Source organism: Tyto alba, unplaced genomic scaffold (genome assembly GCF_018691265.1).
Source record: "Tyto alba isolate M040663 unplaced genomic scaffold, T.alba_DEE_v4.0 Super-Scaffold_21, whole genome shotgun sequence".
NCBI lineage: Eukaryota > Metazoa > Chordata > Aves > Strigiformes > Tytonidae > Tyto > Tyto alba.
The window spans coordinates 8713221-8735936 of NW_024881295.1; the positions used below are offsets into that span (position 1 = coordinate 8713221).

The following is a 22716-nucleotide window of genomic DNA, read 5'->3' on the forward strand; positions in this document are numbered from 1 at the left end:
GGGTGGCCCACGGGAACGGGACGGGACGCTGGCCACCAGCTTTGGGCTCGCACGGGTGGCGGTGCCGAGTGGCACCAGCAGGCCCCGCAGTCCCCTTCTGCCGGGGGGTCCCCGCCTCTAAGTGGGCCCACGGGGGGATTTTCAGCAGCATCCAGGGAGCCCACGCTGGTTGCGGGCTTCAGCGTGCTCTTAGTTTTGGGGGCAGAGATCGGTGCTGCTCGAGAATCCCTTTGGGCTTCGATGCGTCTTCTGTAATTTAAAGATAGTCTTTAAAATGTTGGAAATGTGGCGTTGTGCACTTTCGAGAAGGGGGGGAGCAGGTTTTCCTCTTCGTGTGTTCAGCTGAGCGGCAGAGACAGGCATGCATCCTCAACTGCCCCGGGGGGCCCTGAGGAAGGAGAGTGTGGGGCAGAAAGCAGGAGCCCTGGCAGCACAGCCACGGAGGGGTTAAAGAGAGAGACATCCACTGAAACCCTGCTGACCTCCTGCCCAAAAGGTTTAGCGAGGTCATGGGACTTCCAGCGTTTTTCTTTTGTGCTGGGGAAAACAGTGCGGTGAGGGACTGGATCGGTATCACCACCCCCAGAGAGCACAGTTTGCTGCAGAAGAGCCTTAAAGAACCAAACCCCCCCTGTTGCTCCACACTTTATTGTCATGTCAAACAGGAGACTTCACCCGGTAATGCTTGAGAGTGGACTTTGTCCTCTATTTATAGTATGATTTCATCTCTGTGTGAGTGAAGGTAAACACCGGGAGAAGCGGAACAGCGGGACAGCTACAGCACTCCCCCCGAAGCCGGGATGTCCGGCAGACTCTCGCGGCTAAGTTTTTTAATGGAGAAAAGCCCTTCTGTGTGCGTGTGTGTGTATACGTAGTACACTTACGCAAACCACTTCTTTTTGCACCAGGCATAATGATCCTCCTTGTAACATGGCTGTTTTTTTCTCACCTTCTGAGCTGCGTACGTGAGGTTTACTCATCTGTAAAACGAACGAGACAATGCTTACCTTCCAACTCACGCCAAGGAGGTGTTTTGAGGACAGTGTTTACATTTACAATAGGCTAGATGAAAATTGCCTCGAAAGTACAATACAATAAAAGGGAAATTAACCCCAGTAATATCACTTCTTGCCAAGACTTTGTCCTATGTACCAGTCCTGATACTTCAATTTTCATATTTACTTTGCTTCAAATCAGTAATAGTTCCCCTCCTGAAACCAGACTTAATTTTGCACATACAGGTAATCTTGCTTAATTCAGCGAGTTGACTCAAGCTTAAAATAAAATATGCAAATGTCATCATGGGAGTGATTTCTGTCACAAAGATAGCACGCCGATGCTGCTACAGCATTTCCTGATACAGTAATAGTAAGCATTATTGAGCTGCTGTCAAATTTTCCCCAACTTCCCTTGTTGGAACAATTACGTTACAAAGTGGAGATACATTAATATTAAAAACTAGAGCACCTATTATTAACTGCGATGTAATAACATCAATGTAATTTTCAGAGAGACGGCAAAACAACAGCTTTTTATACCATGGAACTATCACTTCAATTAAGGACTGCTAAATTAAGCTAAGACTCTTAGGTAAAAAAAAAAAAAAACAAAAAACAAAAAAACAACCAACTGTTTCTGTCCTTAATTAATTATTCAATACATTTTAAAAGTGGTACTTTTTCATCTTTCCCCTGAGGTATGGTGGACGCAGGGACAAAAAAAGGATTGATAGCAAGAAGATTCAGGTTCACTTTTCCTGCTGCCAGCTGTCACAGCAGACGTACCTTCTTGGTTGAAAGAAGTCTGTGAGGGCTGCTCCACGCTCTCGTCTGCCGCCAGAGGTATTGCAGTGCCAGGAAATTTCCACTGCACGTGATTGAAGGAAGATACTCTGCATTTTGCGGCTGCTTTCATAGTTAAACTAGAGAATATTTAATAGCTCCAGGTATAGTAATAATTGATATATTATTAATGTATAAATATATTTTTTATAATATATAATTATTATAAATAGATAATAGCATTTAAAATTATTAAATTTAACTGTTTCTCTGTAGTCACATCCTTGAAACTGAGCCTATTACCAGAGAATGATCTGGTAAATTATAAAGCGTATTTACTATATTCAGTTTATTTGGGGAATCAAGGCTCTTAGGGAATACAGATTTGTATCGGAGTTATTTGCTGTATGCCCAACACACTGCAGACTGCTTATTTCAGCTAATGTCTTGGTGGATCCATTTTTTAATGAGTAATTTGTCTTACAGAATGAATAATTTATTTCATCTTTATTTTTTCCTCAGAGACTCTTCAAATCTATAGAGTTCACTGTGTAATACCATATTGTTTCGCATTGAGCTTATCACAAAATGTCAGTAACCTTAATGTATGTCAGGTGTCTTAACCTCTCATTTTAGAAGGAATTTCGTATGCGTAAATCAGGAGTCTCCTACACAGGCACTAGTGCTGTAACTTCTTAGGTACTATTTCTGCCACCCGGTTTTCACAACAAATTACAGTTGCTGGTCGTTTTGGGGAAAATTTCCACAGTTCCTCTGGACAGTCTCAATATGAAAAAAGATACTCCTACAGCCGTACGGTGATGAACCTCTTAGCACCTGACGCCCTTGAAGCTGAGAATTCTTCCCTCTTCACCCTCCAAAGGGGACTTGAGCTTTGGCATCCGAGCTACCTGAGTTGTTTTATGTGTTCTGGGAATGTCCCAGCATGCGTTGTCATGCTATGACCTTCTGTAAACCTCCATTCACTCGTGATGCTGGGGACCCTTTTTTTTTTTTTTTTGAGAATGGGACAGGCCACAGGGGCCTAAGATCAAAACGGCCCCAGGTACAGTGGATGATGGCGAGGGGGTCGGGCAGGTTTCGGGGCTCAGCCTTGCAGCACGTGACAGAAAAGGGCGGACGAGGCCGGGACCCGCAACAGGCGCCAAAGGGCACGCGTCCCTTCCCTTCAGGGCCTGCGCCGGGCCCCGGCCTAGCCAGGCACCTCCGCACCCCTCCGCCCCCGCAGCGCCGCGACCGAGAAGCAGCGCCGGGCCCCGCCGCCCTCCCAGCTGCGCAGACAAGATGGCGGCCGCGCGGCGCTGAGCGGGCCCCCGCGCGTCTCCCTGGCAACAGGGCTCGCCGCCGCTGCGGAAGTCCCGCCCCCGGCGCGTCGCGGTTGCTAGGGAGCGGCGCCGGAAATTGGGTGTCTGGGCGGGGCGCGGAGCCCCTCCCGTGGCAGGTGAGCGTGGGGGCGCGGGTTGTGTCGTGACGCAAGGGCGCGCGCCGAGCTCCAACCGCCCTCCGTCGGGAGGAGGCGCGTGGACTTCCCCCCCACCCCCCCCGGGCTATCGCGACAGCTGGAGATCCCTGTGGGATCGATCGCTGCCTCTCTTGGGAGATGGGGGGTGGGAAGACGACGGTCTGGGCCAGGCTCCCCGTGCAGGCCCGCTCTCGGAGGGCGCCTGGAAGGGCCGGGGGCAACGCCAGCCGCGTCGGGCGGCTGTCGCGACAGGGCGCGACGCGCGGCGGGTGGGGCGTCCCCGCAGCCGTTTCCCGCGGGGCAGCCTGCCTGGTTCGCTCTGCGGCTCCTGTCTCCCGGGCGTTCGGGGGCGCGCCGTGGCGGGCCCTCCCCGGCTCCGCTGGTGGCACAACCGCGCCGGCCCAGCTGGGTTTTCCAGTAATAAACTTAATAACGAGCCACAATTACGTTTTCAACTGCTAGGAGCAAACAGATATTGCCAGACACCAGCACCACTTAACGCTTGTGTTACAGTGTGGAAAGATGGCCTGCCGTTTAGCGTGAGTCACTTCTGTAGCAGCGGCGATGATGGCTGGGATGCTTTTGGATCTCGCCATCGCCTCGTGAGTTTGTGCTAGCACAGGAGGCCCTCGCCTTGGATTAGGCTGCTGCTGGGCTTCCTTGTATTTATTTTCTGCCCCTGGGACCAGTCTGGGCAGTAAAGGCAGCGTTTTGGGGAAGCATCAGGCCGCCTGTGCCTATTTTGTATACTTCTTGTCTCCCAAATAAGAGGTCTGGTGCTCTTAGAAAGATTTGACTTACTGTACTGTTTACCCTACTGTATGCAGGCTAGGGCTGTGTTAGGCCACTCTTCTTTGATGTTTACCAAAGCTAAGGATCTCAGCTGACGCAAAGTTCGAATTCGTGGTTATCTCGTGCAATCTCATCAGGTTATATAGAATACCTAATTGCAGATCAGAGGATTCCTGTAGAAAATTACATTGCGTTCAAATAGTACTATTGAAAATGACAGAGGTTTTGATACAGCTTAATATGTTATTTTTTATGAGTCTTTGTTTGTGGGTTTCAGTAATCAAATTACACAAAATCAGATGATTTTATTTACAGGCCAGTTAAACATAATCTGAAATGATCAAACTGTCTGCATAAACCAAGAACTGGTTTTCAGTCTGGTATTGTTACGCTATCCTTTAATCCTCTTGTAATGGGATGGATCTACAAGGCCTCAAGTTCCCAAAACAGGAAAAGAATAACACTCTTGTAATTTTTCTTTTTATTTGTGGTAGAACTTATCTTCAGTTTTTAGCTTTGGTTTAGTTTTAACTTGCATTCCTGCGGGTGAGTCTTCTGCTGAATTGTCTCTGGCTTCTGCAGTCAGGCAGTGCAGCCTCTGGGAGTAAGACAGCACGAGTCATGGAGCAGTCCCACTTGCTACCACAGAATCCACTTGCTGGATAAGTACAGGCAATCTTTCAGGGTTCCTTGCCATAGGATGTGTAGCATGTGTCGAAATCTCTTCATAAAAAATCATATAGAAGGGATGTTGTGACAGCTGTTGCATCCCAGGGTAGAAATGAAGTTGCAGCATTAGAAATGTTGGCAAAGTAGCCCTGCTTGTGGCAATGCACCCGGTCTCTTAATCTTTGCTGGGCTGCAGCTACGTGCTTCTGTAAGGGTGGAGGCAGAGGCAGCTGCATTTGTTTGGTGCAGTGTTTCTGAAAGAACAAGCCCTGAGGGCAGTTTGTAGCTTAGGTACTAATGATGCTGGAGTGAGACACACTTGGGAAGTAGGAAGAGAGATCAGGGAGTCAGGTAACAGAGAAAGGGGTATAGCCTTGGGCTTGGATGTTGATAAACCTAATGGGGTAGCTTGGAGATGTGGAGGACACGTTTTAAGGGCTCTTGCAAAGTTTATATTGTGTTCCGTTAATGCTATTGTTGCATTTAACACACTTCCTTTTGAAGGGACAATTCCCTTCCAAGCTGACTAATCCCTGAACTTTTAAAACCACAACAAGATGATGTGTGGTACTAGTGAGTCACTGACTGTGAATCATACATACTTCAGCACAAATAAATGAATCCCTTTGTTTCATTTATTTTTGTTTTGGTAGTATCTGGAAGGCCCACAGAAAGATCATGACCTTGTAGAACTAGGTGTTGTATAAGCACACGCAAGAAGACAGAGTCTGAGCCTTTATATATTCTACCTGTCCAGTTAAGCTTGATTTCAACTTGTTTTACCAACGTGAATATAAATAAATGTGTCTAAAACTCTTTAAAGTTGAAGTCTAATAGTAAACATTTCTGCCTTGTGGAAATTGGCAGTTTAAATAAGCTAGGAAGGAAAAGGTGGGAGCACTATGTAGTGGGCTATGCTTCCCAGGAAGAGAGCAACTGTAGGGGTGTTAGCTCGCTGGCAAAGGTACATCTCCATATCTAGTCCCGGAAATTGAAGACTTCTTGAATTCCAGTCCAATATCATTGTTGCAGAAATTGTATTAACTACATTCATTATTTATTTGCATTAATTACAGTACCACATTAGTAAAGGTGATTTGAAGTTTTAATTGACTTTTCAATGGAAAATTATATGTAGAGGGAGCAGTAGATGGTGGTATGTGTGTGTGTATAACTCTGCTTTCCTACTCCTTTGCATGGCGGTTTTTGTTCTTGGGAGAGGCATGTGCCAAATAATCTGATTTTGGCTCAGAGAGATTTTCTTCTGAATTAGCACTTCTCTGCAGCTGATTTCTGTGAAACATAACTATGAAAATTCCCTAGGCTGCAATTGTAAAACTGATTTGTGAATTGAACTGCAGAAAGACTAAACAGCGAAGTTGAAACTGCTTATGAGAGCTGTCTACCCTTGACTTTATCAGTTATTATCGTTCGCTCATGAATATATGATAGCTTGCTTAATAGTTGTATATTAATCAGGCCTTGATCCTGGGAGGCTAGTCTTCACCGCTTGCTTAGAGACAGGGTGAATATGTTGTTCGTTGTAGTATGGTATTCTGTCCACATCAACTGGGCTGTGGGCTTTTGGCTCTAGACTACGTATGCACAAAGGAAGTTGGGCTTCAATTCATGTTTATTTGCCCCCATCTTCATTGGTATTACGTTAATGCATGATATGAGACGCTGTGTGAAGGGGATCTCACCAAACAGCCCTTGTAAAGGGGAGTGCCAGCAGTTGAGTGCCTGCTGCTGTCAGAGAGCTTCAGCCTGCTCTTCAGAGGGGTAGTAATTGTGGGTGCTGGGCTTGTCCTCACTCCTCCTTCAGTACATTTGTTGTGCATTCCCAGTTTGCTAGTTTTGGCTGCCTTTCTCAAACAAAAAGGGTAAGGATGAAACACAGTGTGTCAGAGGATTGACAAAAGTAACTTGAGCCCCCCAGAACAAGACATCAGTAAACTGGAGTGCATTGAGCAGAGGGTTATCGGGATGGTCAGGGAGTTGAAGCACTTGTCTGGTGAAGAAAAGCTGGGGCAACTATGTTTCTTTAGCCTGGAGAAGGTGTGGCTCTGAGGTCACCTAGTATCAGCCTGCCTGTACCTATGAGGAGGTTATCAAAAAGACAGACCCAAGCTCTTTAGCATAATGAGGGGTGGGAAGATGAGACACAACAGGCATAAGTTGAAAGAAGAGAAGTTCAAGAATATATGGTAAAAAAACCCTTTTCCCCATGAGGCCAGTCAAGCAGTAAGATGGGATGCCCAGTGAAGTTGTGCTGTCTCCATCTTTGGAGACCTCGTAGACAACCCTGCATTGAGCAGAAGGCTGGATGCAGGACCTCCTGAGGTGCCTTCCAGCCAGGGTGATCAGTGATCCTAATAAAGAAGGCTGATCTGGACAAGTGGGAGATCTAATGTAGAAAGTGACACCTAGGTGCCATGAATTGAAATGCAGCTTGTAAGCACTGCTCTAACAACCTGAGGTTTGGGGAAATCCTGCTGTCAAGGTTTTAATGATATCAGCTTATCCATATCCCCCCCAGCTAGAGCAGAAGGCAAAACCATGGCTGCATGAAATACAGAGAAGACAGCACAAAACTGGTAACGTGATTTTGTTTCCCTTCCTCACAGTATAGCAAATCGTGATTCTTGATAGAGCGTGTAAGGGATTTCTCTTGAAATTGTGTTCTTCTACAGTCACTAAGTGATCCATATGAACCCTCCTGCTTCAAGCCAAAGCGAAAAAGTATATACGTGTAAGTCTTGGTTAGAAATAATTAAATGTCTGTGCTCTATGCTCGGTTCTGTAAACTTTACCCAGTAAGTGTACGGTACTGATTTCTGTCATTAGCTTATTTAAGGGGAGACATGAGTTGTGTGCTCATTCATAAAAGGTGGATTGGTTGGGGGGGTGTGAAAGGTCCTTGTAACTAGTGTCCTTCTTTGCAGTTGTCCCGCTGACAAATGCCAGGTTTCAGTCTGAACCTAAGACGTTATGTTCCTTGATTTTGAAATTAATTTACTACTTCTATCTTACTTATGCTAAAGTGTTTTCTAGATGCCAGTTTTCTTCTGCTTTGACTTCCCTGATTTGTAGTCTCCCCTGTCTTCAACTTCACATCTTTAATCTTTACTAACAGGTTGGTTCTGCTCTAGGATAATGGCAGGAAAAGTAAAATGGGTAACTGACATAGAAAAATCTGTTCTAATAAACAACTTTGAAAAAAGAGGCTGGATTCAGGTGGCAGAAAATGAAGACTGGAATTTTTATTGGTAAGAACATTAAAAATACCATTTTCTGAATTTGTGAAGCATTTTAATATCTTCTGTTAATACCATTAATAATATAACAAAATGCATACTGAAAAATGAAAGATGCAGAAGTAATAATTGATTTACTGCAGTGCTCCTAAGAGTGTAACATTATTTCATTGCTTCTGTAATTTCTTAGGCTGTTGCTGGTCTTCTCTTTGGATTTGCATTGGTAGATTCCTGTATCTGTGCAGGTCTGCTAAAGTCATTGGGGTTCCTCAGGGTAGAAGATCCCATCTGCACGGATCCATTCCCATGCTACTGATCTCATGTATCTTTGAAGTTCGCCAAAGGTTTTGTCAGGGAGTAGAAAGTCAGTGACCTAGCAAGATATTGATCACTTCTGGGAATAGCAATTGTAAAAAGCCCAGGGGAAAGGCTGTGCTCAGTGGTTTTTGTTTTGAAATGTGAAACCTGATTTTATTTGATTTTTTTTTTTTTTTGATATGCAGTAAGCAGAATTTTGTAACCCTACCCTGTTACTGGAGTCCAGGCTCCTGTTATAAAAACCTTGAGAACTGTACTTCCCTTCTCCTTCATGATAATGATTTACATGCCAATTTATTCAGCATTTCAATACTGAGAGTGAATGTGAAATTAAATCAAGGTAATGGTGAAAGGAGGAGAGCAAGAAATCTAGTTGCTTATTTGGCATTTGTCTAATATAAAACTGTGAAATGCTGTCCTAGAATGCAGTACTCTGTTAATTGGCAGAAACAATACTCTTTAAGTAAACTGAACAATTTATATTGTCCCTTTCAAATACTGCAGAATGGCGGTTTATGCTGCCAGAAGTACCCTTTGTGAACCACTTATTTAAATGGGTAGGAATCTAGTAATCTGCTCATGCTTTTGGAATGCGGTTGGGGGGAGTCAGGGAACGGGGCACTTGGGGAACCTGTTGTGTGACTGGTTGTTTTGTTTTGGTTTGGGTTTTTTTTTCTTCCTGAAATGATAACTTATCAGATTGGTGCATTCAAAAAATATTCTTAAATTTCCAATGTGAGACATCTAATACAGAAAATGTTTCATATCTATGGCCTTGCTCTTCTGTGAAAAATGAAGTAGATAACTGATTTGACGATTTTGTCACTGTAGCCCTCTGATCTGATGTTTATGGGTGTTTTTAGCAAGATATATGCTTGAAGTTCTTTACAATCCAAATAGCAAGGTAGTCAGTAAGAGGTTGTTTCTGTGGCTTAAGAAGAAAGCTGAGTTTCCTCAGAGGGTGAAATAACAGATTTAGAAAGACGCTTCTGTAGCACTTGGGGGCGCATCAGTCATTTTTAGGCCCTGCTGAGGGTTCACCTGACTATCAACAAGCCAGAGTCCAGTAGGGCCAAGTTGTCATCTTCCTTTCCTCACTTTCTGTGCCAGTTTCAGTAGTAGTAGAGGGATTGCTTAAACCTCCAGTGGGATTTCACTGGTTTTGCTACTAGGAGCTCAGGATATGTTGGATTGTCACTGCAGCAAAATATTATACTATAAAGAGGAATGAGAGAGAGAAAAGATGAAGTGAATGTAACAAAAAAATTTCAACTTTGTCCTTGTGAATCATGTTTCTTGGAAGAAGTCATTTGGTGTCTGTCTTTGCTTTCAGGATGAGTGTACAAACAATCAGAAATGTTTTCAGTGTAGAAACTGGTTACCGCCTCTCTGATGACCAAATTGTCAATCATTTCCCAAACCACTATGAGCTGACCAGAAAAGATTTGATGGTAAAGAATATCAAGCGATACAGGAAAGAACTTGAGAAAGAAGGAAGTCCTCTTGCAGAAAAGGATGAAAATGGGAAATATATTTATTTGGGTATGTGGTTCTCATTATCAGCATTAGTCTTTTTTCCTATGTAGTCCGTAACCTGGGTTTTTCCCATGTAGTCAAGAACCTAGCTTTTCTGTGCATAAAGCACTGAACCTCTGAAGTGTTAGAACATTAAAGTGACTATCTTGAAATGCTGTGTCCCTGTCAATTAAATAAAATACAGTTTATTCTAAAATTGTTAGCTGCATTCTGCAAACTTAACAGCCTTCTCTCTCTGTCTTCTCCTCCTTTTCCCTCCCCTCAAATCTGCCATTAGAGTAAAAGGAAACACAAGAATAAGGGAAGTGATAAAAACAGCAGTAGTGAATACTTCATATGCAATACTGTATTTTCAGAGCTTTTCAAAAACCTTGCTTTGAAGGATAATGGCTAATATCTTACAAATCGAGAAGAATAGAGGGGATGCCACTCATTCAGGATCTTTGTTGAAATTAGAGAGAAAGCAGGAATATAGGATTGAACATTTCTGTTTTTCTGTCATATTACCACAGCACTTGGGTCCAATTCCTACACTGTGTACTTGCTAGTATTCAGGGAGAACAAATCCAGTTTGTGTGCATTTAAGTTGTATTTAGACTTAGTTTTGCAAGTAGTAAGGTCCTTAAAGAAAACTGAATTTAACAGTGCAGCATTAGCTGAAGCAATGTTGGATGAAGTGATAATGAAATTATTATTTTTAAATGTAAGGATACAGAAATAGATTTGTAACTAGGCTTTTTGTGGTTGGAGGGGAGTCGGAGCGGGGGGTTGGTTGGTTAGGTTTTTGTTGGTTTTATTTCATTTTAAATTATTTTGAAGAGGGAAAATTGTGAGATTAAGGTACTTTGCAATAAGATTAGTGGTAAAATCAAAGGGCTCTGGGACTGCATGCAAGACAGGGTTGGAGTTTCTTTAATTCAAAAGTGAAAAAACATTATCTGAAGATCTTATACTGGAGCAAAAACTAAAATAAACTTCTACAGAAAGGTTCTGGACAGAAGTGAATGAACAAAGTCTTCAGAGGAGAGATTTGTTGGAAGTTGGAGAACAAGTAATGGCTGCTAGAAAATAAAACAAACAAGCAAACAAAAAAACCCCCCAAATCAAAACCAAACTAGTAATAGATGAGGAATGAGGAGAGTAAAGTTGTTTTGGAGGTCAGAAAGCATTGGAGTGAAACAGAGATGGGGATGTGTTGAGTTGATTTACATTTTGAGAAAGTGAAATAAAAGCACTGTTCATCCGTGTAAGAAAGAAGCAGTTCTGTGTGGATGGAAGTGAAGATAACCTGATAGCAAAAAGGGAGAAATGCTTTTCTTTAGATTTCAGTAAGCATGCTAATACCGATTGTGGGAGCAAATAAGAATGACCAATGGGAGTTACATGGAAATAAGAATTGCCACATCCAAAGGGGAAGCAACATCAACATTTACATTTTTGCATGCACAGAGGGTGATAAGGTAGTTAGTGGAGTGGTAAAAGCCAACACAGGAAATTGAGAAAGTTTGATTAAGTTGGAATGGTATGTATATAATACTCTAATTTCACAGCATATAAACAGAAAAAGAAAATTGGTCCAAATGAATGACAATCTATTAATCTGAAGCTAGCAGCATGCAATATTTTGCAATTGTTTGTTCAAGTAAAAAGTAAAAATTAGAATTTAAACGAGATAAAAAGCAACGTGAGTCTTAATGAAGCTGGATCATGCCAGACTGGAAAACTGAAAGGACAACATTTTTTTTTTTTAGTCTATATGTGTCAATAGCCTTATCAGATATAGTGTCCTTAATTGTGTACCTTTTTTTTTTACCTCCTTAATTCAGATTTTGTTCCTGTTACTTTTATGCTTCCTGCCGATTATAATCTCTTTGTTGAAGAATTCAGAAAAAATCCCTCCAGCACTTGGATTATGAAACCTTGTGGCAAAGCTCAAGGAAAAGGAATATTTCTGATCAATAAACTCTCCCAAATTAAAAAATGGTCTCGAGATAGCAAAACATCTTCGTAAGTTCTTAAAACCCAAACCCTTTATTGTACTTTCTGTAATCAGATGAATTCATCAATATGTTAATTGTCTGATGCTTGGGAAAAGTATTCCATTGTTATTGCTTTGTCATTATATAGTTAGTTTTGCATTTAATCTCAGCTGTTGTCTGACTTCCTCCTTCAAGCAGGTTTTAATATGATTTGTTTTGGTACAAGGAGGTACAAAGAACTGTTCAATTAACTATTCTTTATAAAAATGTTTTCAGTGTTGTTGGGGAAAAATTGCACAAAAATAAATTGTTCTGTTTCATACTATTAAATAACAGGAAGCAGTTTCAATAATTATTTAATATCTACTAGATCACTTTTAAAATTAGTACAAAGTCAGAATGCATTTATATGAAGTAAATACATTATCTATTTGGAGCACAAAATAATACACCTCATGTTGGTGATCTACTTCCAAATGGATGAAACAGGTTAGCAATCTACGTTTTTCTCTGACTAGTAAAAGTTTTGATCACACAACTAATGACAAATTTTTTCCTGTTATAAAGTGACTGGTTGAATATCATGTGAGTCTTTTTTTTTTTTTTTTTTCCCTTCTGACTTAGAATCTGAAGAATGCCACAGTCTGAAAGTTAGCTTTTCACAGTGGTTTGCAATTGCACGCCAAAAATAAATACAAATATTCTAGGAATATAAGACCTTGACTAATGAAGGTAATGTAATATGTACTCTTTGTTTCTCTGAACCATGCCAAGCTCTGAATGCTCTCCAAGGAAAAGACTGACTTGTAGAGCTGCATTCTGAAAGGCTAAGTCAGCTACCCTGTTAACTTCAAAACCGAGTTTAAATGGTTAATGGATCTTGATCATTTGTTTAGTATTTTTAACTATTTTTGGTGTGTAATGCCTGATGCCAAGCGTGTATTATTAACCACTACAACTTTATATATTGTCTTGGCAAAAGGTGCAAGGTTTCAGTCAATCCAAAATTTATAGACTGCTTTTAAAGAAGAAAAAGTCTTATCAGATGATATTTTTGCAGTTGACACTTTCTGAAACATGATTTGTGTTTTCCAGGTTTGTATCTCAGTCTTCCAAAGAAGCCTATGTGATTTCTCTCTATATCAACAATCCATTACTTATTGGTGGAAAGAAATTTGATCTTCGTCTGTATGTTTTAGTATCTACGTATCGTCCACTGAGATGTTACATGTAAGATTGCATGTGTTTGTATTTTGCTTTGAGATAATGTTTAATGTAGTCAAAATAATATTGTGCTTGCACGAAGAAGTTTAACATGTACATGGTATCCTAGGATGCTCTTTTCCTTATTTCTTATTGGGGTTTAACATATTTTAATGACTTTTTCCATTTAAGGTATAAACTTGGATTTTGCCGATTTTGCACAGTAAAATATACACCAAGTACAAGTGAATTGGATAACATGTTTGTACATCTTACAAATGTTGCCATTCAGAAACATGGGGTAAGTGTACTGAGTTCTTAGATGCTCTTTTGTAGCAAGACTGATTTTCTTAAATTTCTCAAATTCTTGGAATTTTCTTAAATTCCAAAAACTTGGAATAACAAAGGTTTTATGTATCATATTCTTGGTCATCTTGTAATTAAAATACTCCAACTTGAACTTACAAATAAATACATTTTAGAAGACTGCAGATCAAAAGTATGCAAGGTAATAAGTTGCAGCTCTGTAATAGACTGTGATAGCTTCAGTATTGACTTGCTGTAGCTGAAAGCAGGAGTTTTCTTCAAGTCTCCCGTCATTTAAATGCTAATATGCTCACTTAGTAATTGATTCTGTGAGCAGCAGAATTAATGAAGCCTGGTTCCTGTGGATTTGTATTTTATAATAGCACTCTAATCTCGCCTTCCTGATCTCCCCTTCCATCTCTCCTGCATAGTTAATTTAGCTTTCCTATTTCCAGCACTTATTCATCAGAGTACTTTCCAACTTTTTTCTATGTTTCCCCCGGTTTCGTCCCCACCTTCCTTCTCTGGGTAAGGAAGGGAACGTGCAGTTGCACGCTTGGAGATAAATGTTTGCTGCCTGGCCAGCTGGTGGCTTCCTCTTGAACGGACAGAGTGCTGCCTGCAAAACAGTTCTGTGCTGTAATTTGCCATTGACATTCGTAAAACATGTGGGAACCTGATAGCTTCAACAGTGCTTCCCTGTGTCAAATTAGGCTGAAATTCACCAGTGGGAGGAAAGGCTAGTGGGTCAGGGGTGACATAAACAGATGGGCATACACTATCACTACCCAAGCCTTGTTTCTCCAGGGAATCCACTTGATTATGATGATTTTTGCGTTTTTAGCAGATGTCTGTGATTTATGAACCATGCCTCTGTTACAGTAATTAAAACTCTATTGTCGCACTTCCTAATTTCATAGGTTTTGTTTTAAGAGTATGGAAAATAAATGTGTGTGTAAGTACTTGCATGCATACACTCATGCATATATATTCATACTTATATACACATACACTCACACACAAGTTACATATAATGTATCTTAAACTGCAACCTTGCTAAATGTGCCCTTGTCTATTTATTGCTCTGTAAGATGTGGAGCATGGCAGAACTGTTTTTATCTGGATATTCCTGTAACAACAATGTGAATTATAAATGTCACGGTGGTAGTTATAAACCAGGGTAAGTGTCAAAATGTGGCATTTCTCAGTACTACACACATTTTTTGGCACAGGTGCTGATTTGTGAAGTGCTCCAAACACAGTATGGTTTGACAGGTCACACTGAGAATTAGCTGTGGTGAAAGGAGATCCCATACAACTTAGAGCATAAATCATGGTGCTGTTGCCAGTAGCAGTGAAGGGGTGATGCATGTGGTATGTTGCCTATCCCGTTATTGTGCATCCCTTCATCTTCTCTACCAGTTGAATAATGGCCTTCAAGATTTCTTCCAAATAAAAGTAGAAGTGAAAGTAGTGGTGAGGTCACACTGAGAGAAGAAAGGACAATAGAAATGGGTATAGAAGTAGCAGCTTAAAAATATGGGGCCATTACTAAAGAATTTGAAAAACTTTTTATAAATTCTGAGCCACTAATATCCATTGAGTTTTGCAGAAAGAAGTGAGAGAAGTTTAATGTAAAGCCACTCTATCCATCCTCTCTGTCCTGTTTTAAACATGTCTGTAATTTTGGAGGCACTTAGGCTGTACAGTTTTAGAAGAACCCAATTTGAACTGTCAGGTAATTTATCAAAATTATGCTTAGGCCTGGAAAAACTCTTTAAGTTCTAGCTGTTAATCTCTACTCTAAGCCCTACATGAAATGTAGAGTTCCAGTGTGTTTGTATCCTACAAGCTCATGGAAAAACATCCCTAATTTGAAAAGTGTACAAGTCAATACTGGGGAGAGGGAAAGGGTAAAATGAAGAAAGGAGGATAAGTCAGTATACCCAACGTAATGTTTGTGCTAGAAAGTACTGTTCTAAGTCATTATTCACAGCATATGTAATACAAACAAAACAACAGTAATTCTTGTACTTAATTATTTTCAGTTAGTAATCTTCTATGTAGCCTGCAATATTCTACTTTGTTGTAATATTTTTTAATTAAACAGCTGTGATTGCATAAAGCTCTACCCAGTTGCAATCTATTTTGATTCGAGTACTTGTTCTGAAATGCAAAGAGGGTTGATACTTTGATCTCTGTTCCCTTTCTGGAATCTGGTCTCAAGACATTTCTTCATGCAGCAAGTCCTGAAAACCATGTTTCAGATCTTTATTTGTACAATCCAGTTTTCCATATTTACTAAGGGGGGAGCTATAGAAAAAGCCTAAAAATAGGTAGTGGCTCCTCTGGCCTTGTTTTAGAGGATGACAGATTTCATTCCTTTGAGAACTTTTTTCTGCTCTGTGCATTCTATGTTTTATAATTTAGCAGGCATACAATCATTAATTCTTAGAAATGCTCTGAGGAGAACCTTTATAACGGGACAAAACATTTGTCCTGAGAGTTATTCAATGGCAGAATCTGTGTCTTTCCATCAGTATGAATACTCTCAGTTTGCTTGTCTTTGCATTTAAAGAGAATATAGTGCAGATCCTTGACAGCCCCTGAGAAGACAAATATAAGGTAACCCCCTTTTTTCTTCTGTTCTGTTTCAGTAGCCGTTAGTGTTTTTTCTATATTGAAATACAGGATTACTGCAAAAATAATTCAGGTGTCATTTCACTGTCTTCCTGAACGTAACTGTTGTCAGTAGGACCACTAAAAAGATACTGTGTTTGCCTTTTGGGAAACAGACAAGTTGCATTTTAAATGAATAAACACAGACAAGCATTTTCAAGTGCTGCATTTTAAAAAAGCTAACTTCAGTGAAATTTAACTATTGCTCACTTAATTATTTCTGCCTTATTCCCAGAGGAGGAAAAAGTTCAATTCTTTCCTTTCACATTTTAAAACTTATATTTCAAATCATAAATTATGTTTTACTATAAAACTGTCAAACTACCAGTTGGGTTTTTTTCTTCTAAGAAAGATTTATTACTTGATTTGCAATGTGTGATATAAACATACACAGCTATAATAAAAACAGTTGTTTATATAGAGGGCAGTTCAAAGTAAAGCTGAAGTCTTCATAAAGCTGTAAAATACAGTAAGAACAATTTGCTGAGTTTGTTTTTAGAGCAATACTTGTATGTAAGTGTAAGTGGGCTTTTTATGTGAATGAATCAAAACTGCTGAACAGTTTCAAAATCTTAGACTGAATTAACTCCTTAACTCCTCAGGATGATTACAATCATATCCATGGAGGCAAATGGACAGTGAGTAACTTACGCCTGTATCTGGAGAGCACCCGTGGAAAGGAAGTCACAAACAAATTATTTGATGAAATTCACTGGATAATTGTGCAGTCACTGAAGGCTGTTGCGGTGAGTACTGTTCCTGGAATGCTGCCAGCGACAGCATTACGGCTGCAGGCTTCTCAGAACCATGAAAGTGAGTTTGCCATCAAAACCCCTAAAATCTCTTTCCTGCTATTTGAGTGATGGTGTTGATACTGATTTCTCCAGTTCTATTATCTCTTGATTTCTCTGAGCTGAGTGAACTTGAATCTTGGGTGGGTAAGTGAGCTATCTGTGCATATTGAAGATGTGAATGAGTCTCTTTCCTTAAGAGCTCTGAACTATTTGATATGACTTGAAACTGCCCTTGTGAATAGTATTAAGCTCTGCCAAGGTGTGTGACGTCATTTCAGCAATAACAAATGTGTCAAAGAAAAAATATCTCTGGAGGACAATTTATCAAAGAAAATGTAAGGCGATTAGTTCAGCAGTTACATAACTTACTTTCACCTCCTTTATACATGAGTCACATAGCTATCGTGAACTCGTATTAAAAAAAAAAAGAAAAAGTAGTAACCAATCCTCTGCTTGAGTGACTTTCTAGTGTTTGGGTAATATCCCATGATTACATTAGAGAGCTGGTATCACTCTGTTGGTCAGCTGGGGTAACTGAAGGGCTCACCGGTGCCAAGGACTGTACTGTTCCTAAGTGCACAGTCCTGTCATTGCTTTTGGCTTGCTCCTGGCACTCTCATGAGTTGAATCAGCTCATTCACCCAACTGACAATTACTGTCTTGCTTTATTGATGGGTTAGTATTCTGCCAGTGTAATAAGCTGAATCACCTCACTGACCGGATGAACACCAGAAGCAGCAGGAGAAGGAGGGACAAGGTCGTGAGGCTGATATCACTGAGAGGTGGGGAAGCGTGGCTCAACTCAGCCTCTGCTGTGCAATCATTTTTGGAACCAGATGTGAGAAGGGATTTAATCCAAATGTTAGCAGAACTTTAAAAGAGAAGAAGTGTTGAGACTTATTGAGTGTTAAATGTTTTGGTTTTCCATCTTTCTGACAATGGCAAATGTAATGGGAGATATTTGTTCCTCCTTCCCCCTTTCACTCTGAAGAACTGAAAAGCTTTCGTTATAAGTCTAGGGGAAAACATCTCACTAACCTGTTACAAAGGTTTCTTTAAAAGATCTGATGAGATCTGCATAGAAGGAAAGTCTTACCATGCATACTGCAAATGTTGAGCAGATGCTAGAAAACTACTGATTCCCTAGAGGATGTGCTTCTAAGCTCAACTTGGTCCTTGGCTTTTGGGTCTTGGCTTTTGGGATCACAGTTGTCTTGAGCTAATTATAATTTTAAAAGGTATCTGGTAATTGTTTGACCTCAAATTTCCGCATAGTTACAGCAGTGTAATAAAACAAATGTCTTGAGTAAGTCTTCTTTTTCTGATTAAAGGATTCATGATTATGTGGAGCTGTGTTACCTAAATTTTAAAACTTCCTGATTTCTCCTGATGCATGCAGGCTTTAAATATTGTTACTACTTTTGCAAAATATGAAGACACTTTTATCTTCATGCTGGAAATATAATGGAAAATTAATGTAACTTAGTACTTGGCGTTAATGCAATCATTAATATTGAGATATTTCAGCATGGAAAAAAGTGGCAAGCCTGAACTTACTAGGTAGTAAGCTTATATTAGCGTTACAACAGTGAAAACTGTTGTAGAAGAGTCATAATGTAGTTGCACGTGATTTCTAGCAAACAAAGTGTGTAATCAAGTTATTTACTGAATTGTTGATTTTAATACATGTTGTTGTCTCTTTTTTAGCCTGTAATGAATAATGATAAACACTGCTTTGAGTGTTATGGATATGACATTATCATTGATGACAAGCTTAAACCATGGCTAATTGAGGTAAAATTACATAAAATACAGGAAAAAAAACCTTCCTTCTCATTTCACAGCATAAAACTAAGTAGATTTCAATGTCGCCTTTCCTCTTTTGAAGTAATATATTTTGTTTCTCAGGTAAGTGGATTAAGAAAAATGTTGGAAAGTAATATAGGCCATGTGATGACCAAGCTACCATGTGCTTTCATTTCCTATTTGTTTGGTGTTTCTATTTGTTTGTAGCTTTCTCTTTTGTTTTTTAAATTTAGTGCATCCATACAATTGGACTTCAAAGGCAGTCTGAATGTTAGCAGACCTATTAGATACTGTATCAGTAGCTGGAAAATTGGTATTGGCTTCACGGAGCATAACATCAAACTTAAGTTTTAAATGATGTCATGGCCTTAATGTTGCAGGTTGAGAGGAAAGAAAAGGGGCACACAAAGGATAATTGGGGTATTTGGAAGGCTTTTTTTTTTTCCCCATAATTTTCTCTTTGGTGTATTAACTTTGGATCTGTATGTTCAACATAAATTTTATCCAGTCCTCTTCCTTCTCAATCTAATCAAAAGTGAAAGATCAAAGGCAAATGGACTTTAGGGAAAAAAAAAAAAATCTGTTTACTGTTCTGATATTACTTCTCCATAATAAATGTGAAACACAAGATATGTTAAACGAACCCCATTTTTAATTAAAACAAGGTGCAATGTAGTGCTTTGAAGAGAGATCACATGTGTTTCTCCAGCTCACAGTTTAACAGGGGACAACTCAGATTAAGAACATAAATAAAAACTCTTTACCTAGAAGAAACCCACAGATTGTGTATATAACAGTTGTTGGAGTGAACCAGGCAAATTGTAAGCACTGAAATTTATGGAGTTTGTATCTGCATAAGCTTAGAAAATTGAACAAAAATCTGTGTCTTGTCTGATTCACCCTGGTGGATCTAGTCTCAACAAAAATCTTCAGGCTGACACTGCAGACACTTAGTGGTGTGGTGCTTTTTTTTTTTTGTTTGTTTTTTTAAATAAAAAGAAAAATGCCCAGTGGGGGATTCCTTCCAGTGTCTGAGGAACTGAAAGATGTGCTTTGAGACGCTGAGTCTTAATTTCCCAAATAGTACATATAGTCATCACACATGCGGTTTGGAGAACTATATACCACTCAAAAAACCTGATGCTGACATTTTTTTTTTCTTTTGTAGGTTAATGCTTCTCCTTCTCTTACCTCCAGTACTGCTAATGACCGCATCTTGAAGTATAACCTTATTAATGACACACTTAACATTGCTGTGCCTAATGGGGAGATTCCAGACTGTAAATGGAATAAATCTCCACCAAAAGAGGTTCTTGGCAATTATGAAGTCTTGTGAGTTTTATCAATGTTCTGTATAAATACAAAAGTTTTTCAGTTACTTCACTTTTTTAACATGTAATGTAGACCACAGAGATAAGGTGAACTTCCTTCTGATGTGCAAAATGGGCACAAAGTACCACTTATTTTTTTGGAGCTGCTATAGAAGTGTTGGAGGTGGCAGTGCATTAAAGCAGAGTTGCCTTGACTCATCTCCAGAGGGAATGTTACTTGTCTGCTAGGCCCCTGCCTGCACCTTCTGAGCTTCCAACAGTTAGCTTTGAGGGATAGAGGCAAAGAGACTTTCATCTATGTGTGTAGAACTTTAATTGTATTGAGTGCAATATATAGATGGTAGTTACATAGACAAAATAGTTATTTGATACAAATTTTCTCTTAGTTCATAGAAATAATGCCTCTTTACTCCTGTAATTCATGGATGTAATAATGATTTGTCAGATATTTTTTAAATTCCCTGATCTGTATGACAGAGATGAAGGAGATGTAGAGATCTTTATATTGGACTGTCTGAAGGATTTATCTAGGATTGATTTGCCTTATGCAGAGGAACATTGATTTAAATTCCATATCAGTGATACAGTTTCTTGTCATTTTTGAGAAAATGTTCAGATAGGTTCTCTAGCACTAGTGGTACAATTGTTCAGTATGTCAGGAACACGGTTATTGTACACAGTTGATCCACTAGATCACACTGATCTTAAATACTCTTCCTATATACTAGTAAAGACAGTTAAATGTAAGTGTTGATTTAAGTTTTAATGAATTTTATATACATGGTAGCTGCAAATACCTATACAATAGTGTAATTAAGTATATGACTGTTCTAGAAAATATTGTACTATAATATTTTGATAATTATAATTATGCATCTGTAGCTAATCTCTGCTTAGAATTTGCGTAGCAGCTGAGAGGTAAGTATATACTGAGGTTATCTGAGGCCATAATGGGCTTAAATATTTAAAGAACTACTACTTGTCACTGTGGTTAAGCGTTACAAAATACATGTCATCAAATGCATTTAATTGAAGCATACTGTTGTTTGTCCAGCTTGTTCTTTCCTTACTCACTCTCTGATTCAACAGTGGAGTTTTTAATACTGAAGCTAAGAATCCCCTGTTTGAAGCAATAGCTTAAGACTCTGTTAAATTGCCAGCAGCCTGATGTTTCTGCTTAACCACAGACCTATGTAGTAAGGAGAAATACAGAAGTACATGGCAAATTTCACAAGAATAAAATTTCACAAACTTAGGATTTTAACCAAAACTGCCAGATGGTTTGTTTCTTTCAAAAAGTAGCTGAAGGTATTTCAGTTGATCTGTATTGTAACATTATGTGGTGGTATGTTTCCTTGAATAATAGCTGCATATCAAACTATGCATGTGTAAACCTGTGTGTAGAACAGCTTATATTGGATTCCAGTGCTAAATATTAAGCAAATTGGAATACAGAGGACCCACTCTTGTTTGTATAGTGAATAGCAGGACAAGGCATTGAACAGGTTATCTTATTTTCAGATATGATGAGGAGATGGCGCAAAGTGATGGGTCTGATCGTGACTTGCGAAGTCGTTCTGGGCAATCCACTGGATTAAAAGGAAATCGTGCAAGAGATTCAGGGAAACCTGTACTAACCACCTGGAAGTGATAACAGAAAAAACAGCTGCACTCTTGGTAGGAAGGTATCACGAACAAAAATGCTGGTTTTGAACTGATTCCTCTAATTTGCTATGTTGCATGTGGGAAATATTAAAAGAGGACAATACAGCCTTTGAAAAGATGTGAAACAAACACTCAAAAACTAGGAACTGTACTAGACATACACTGAATTGATGATTATTACAATAATATACATATATATAGTATGTATGTACATATAATTATTATATATATATACACTTTGTATAAGCTGATATTCTCTCAGTAATGATTAAGAACTTCCTTTATAAAGATGACAATTCAAATTATGCATTCTGAAAGAAGCCCCTTGCTGTTCTGGATAGAATTTATTTCCTATAGTAGTCTGTCCCTAGCTCCCTGTAATAAATGAGCTGTGTATTCTGTAAAAGGGTGGTAGTGCTGAGTGTTCATATTGTCACAATGATGCTTTGGATTCTTGCTAGTAAGAGAAGAGCAACTAGAAAAAATAGCAATACATAGACTTCAGGCTGTCAGTTAATGCAGCTAATGATTTGTGACTAGTATTAAGAAATTGAAAATCAGCTCTTTATATGCTGAGATTGTTGGGGTTTTTTATTTCCTTTAAGGTTTTTGAGCTGCTCACACTTTAAAGGAAGAAAGTTTCATGGAATGAGGGAGTGTTTCAAGTAGTATATTGATGCATTATTTCACTAGCCGTTAGTTTTTATTTCAAGATAATGCATGTCTGTGGAAAAACAGATAGGACAACTACATACTGTAATAAATCTCATTGCTTGAAGCCGATGATAAATCCTTAGTTGCATCAGAATCTCTTTCTGTATTTATGCATGTATATAACTACATTATCTGTATATTTTTTTAAATTTTATGTGCACTATAACAAAAATATTACTGCGTGTGGTGAGCTATTTCTGGTAGCTTTGATAACAAAAGTTGTGATGATTAGCTACCAAAATGTACAGAGCAAAAGTTAAAAATAGGTATTTCAGTCTTCTAACAACATGGCATATAAATAAACTAGTTTGGTCTGTGATTGGCTGTTGCTTCCACTTGCATTTCCACCAGTTATTGGGCAGTTATTTATAAGTGTCAATGTATAGTTCTGGTTGTCTTTATT

General features: G+C 39.4%; 1 protein-coding gene across 3 annotated transcripts; it reads left to right on the forward strand.

Moving 5' to 3' along the window:
* The first annotated feature begins 3185 nt into the window (after positions 1–3185).
* Positions 3186–22632, forward strand: TTLL1 (tubulin tyrosine ligase like 1). 3 transcript variants are annotated; one of them, XM_042795331.1, is made up of 10 exons: positions 3186–3243; positions 7862–7994; positions 9634–9842; positions 11663–11843; positions 12911–13045; positions 13211–13319; positions 16606–16749; positions 18505–18591; positions 19772–19935; positions 21456–22632. In XM_042795331.1, exons 2-10 carry the CDS (start codon positions 7882–7884, stop codon positions 21583–21585), a joined length of 1272 nt encoding a protein of 423 aa, XP_042651265.1. In that variant the 5' UTR covers positions 3186–3243; positions 7862–7881; the 3' UTR covers positions 21586–22632. The 3 variants fall into 3 exon arrangements, with proteins under 3 accessions (XP_042651265.1, XP_042651266.1, XP_009974603.2); XM_042795332.1 differs by lacking the exon at positions 3186–3243 and adding an exon at positions 7265–7322; XM_009976301.3 differs by lacking the exon at positions 3186–3243 and adding an exon at positions 7353–7477.
* Positions 22633–22716: the final 84 nt, after the last annotated feature.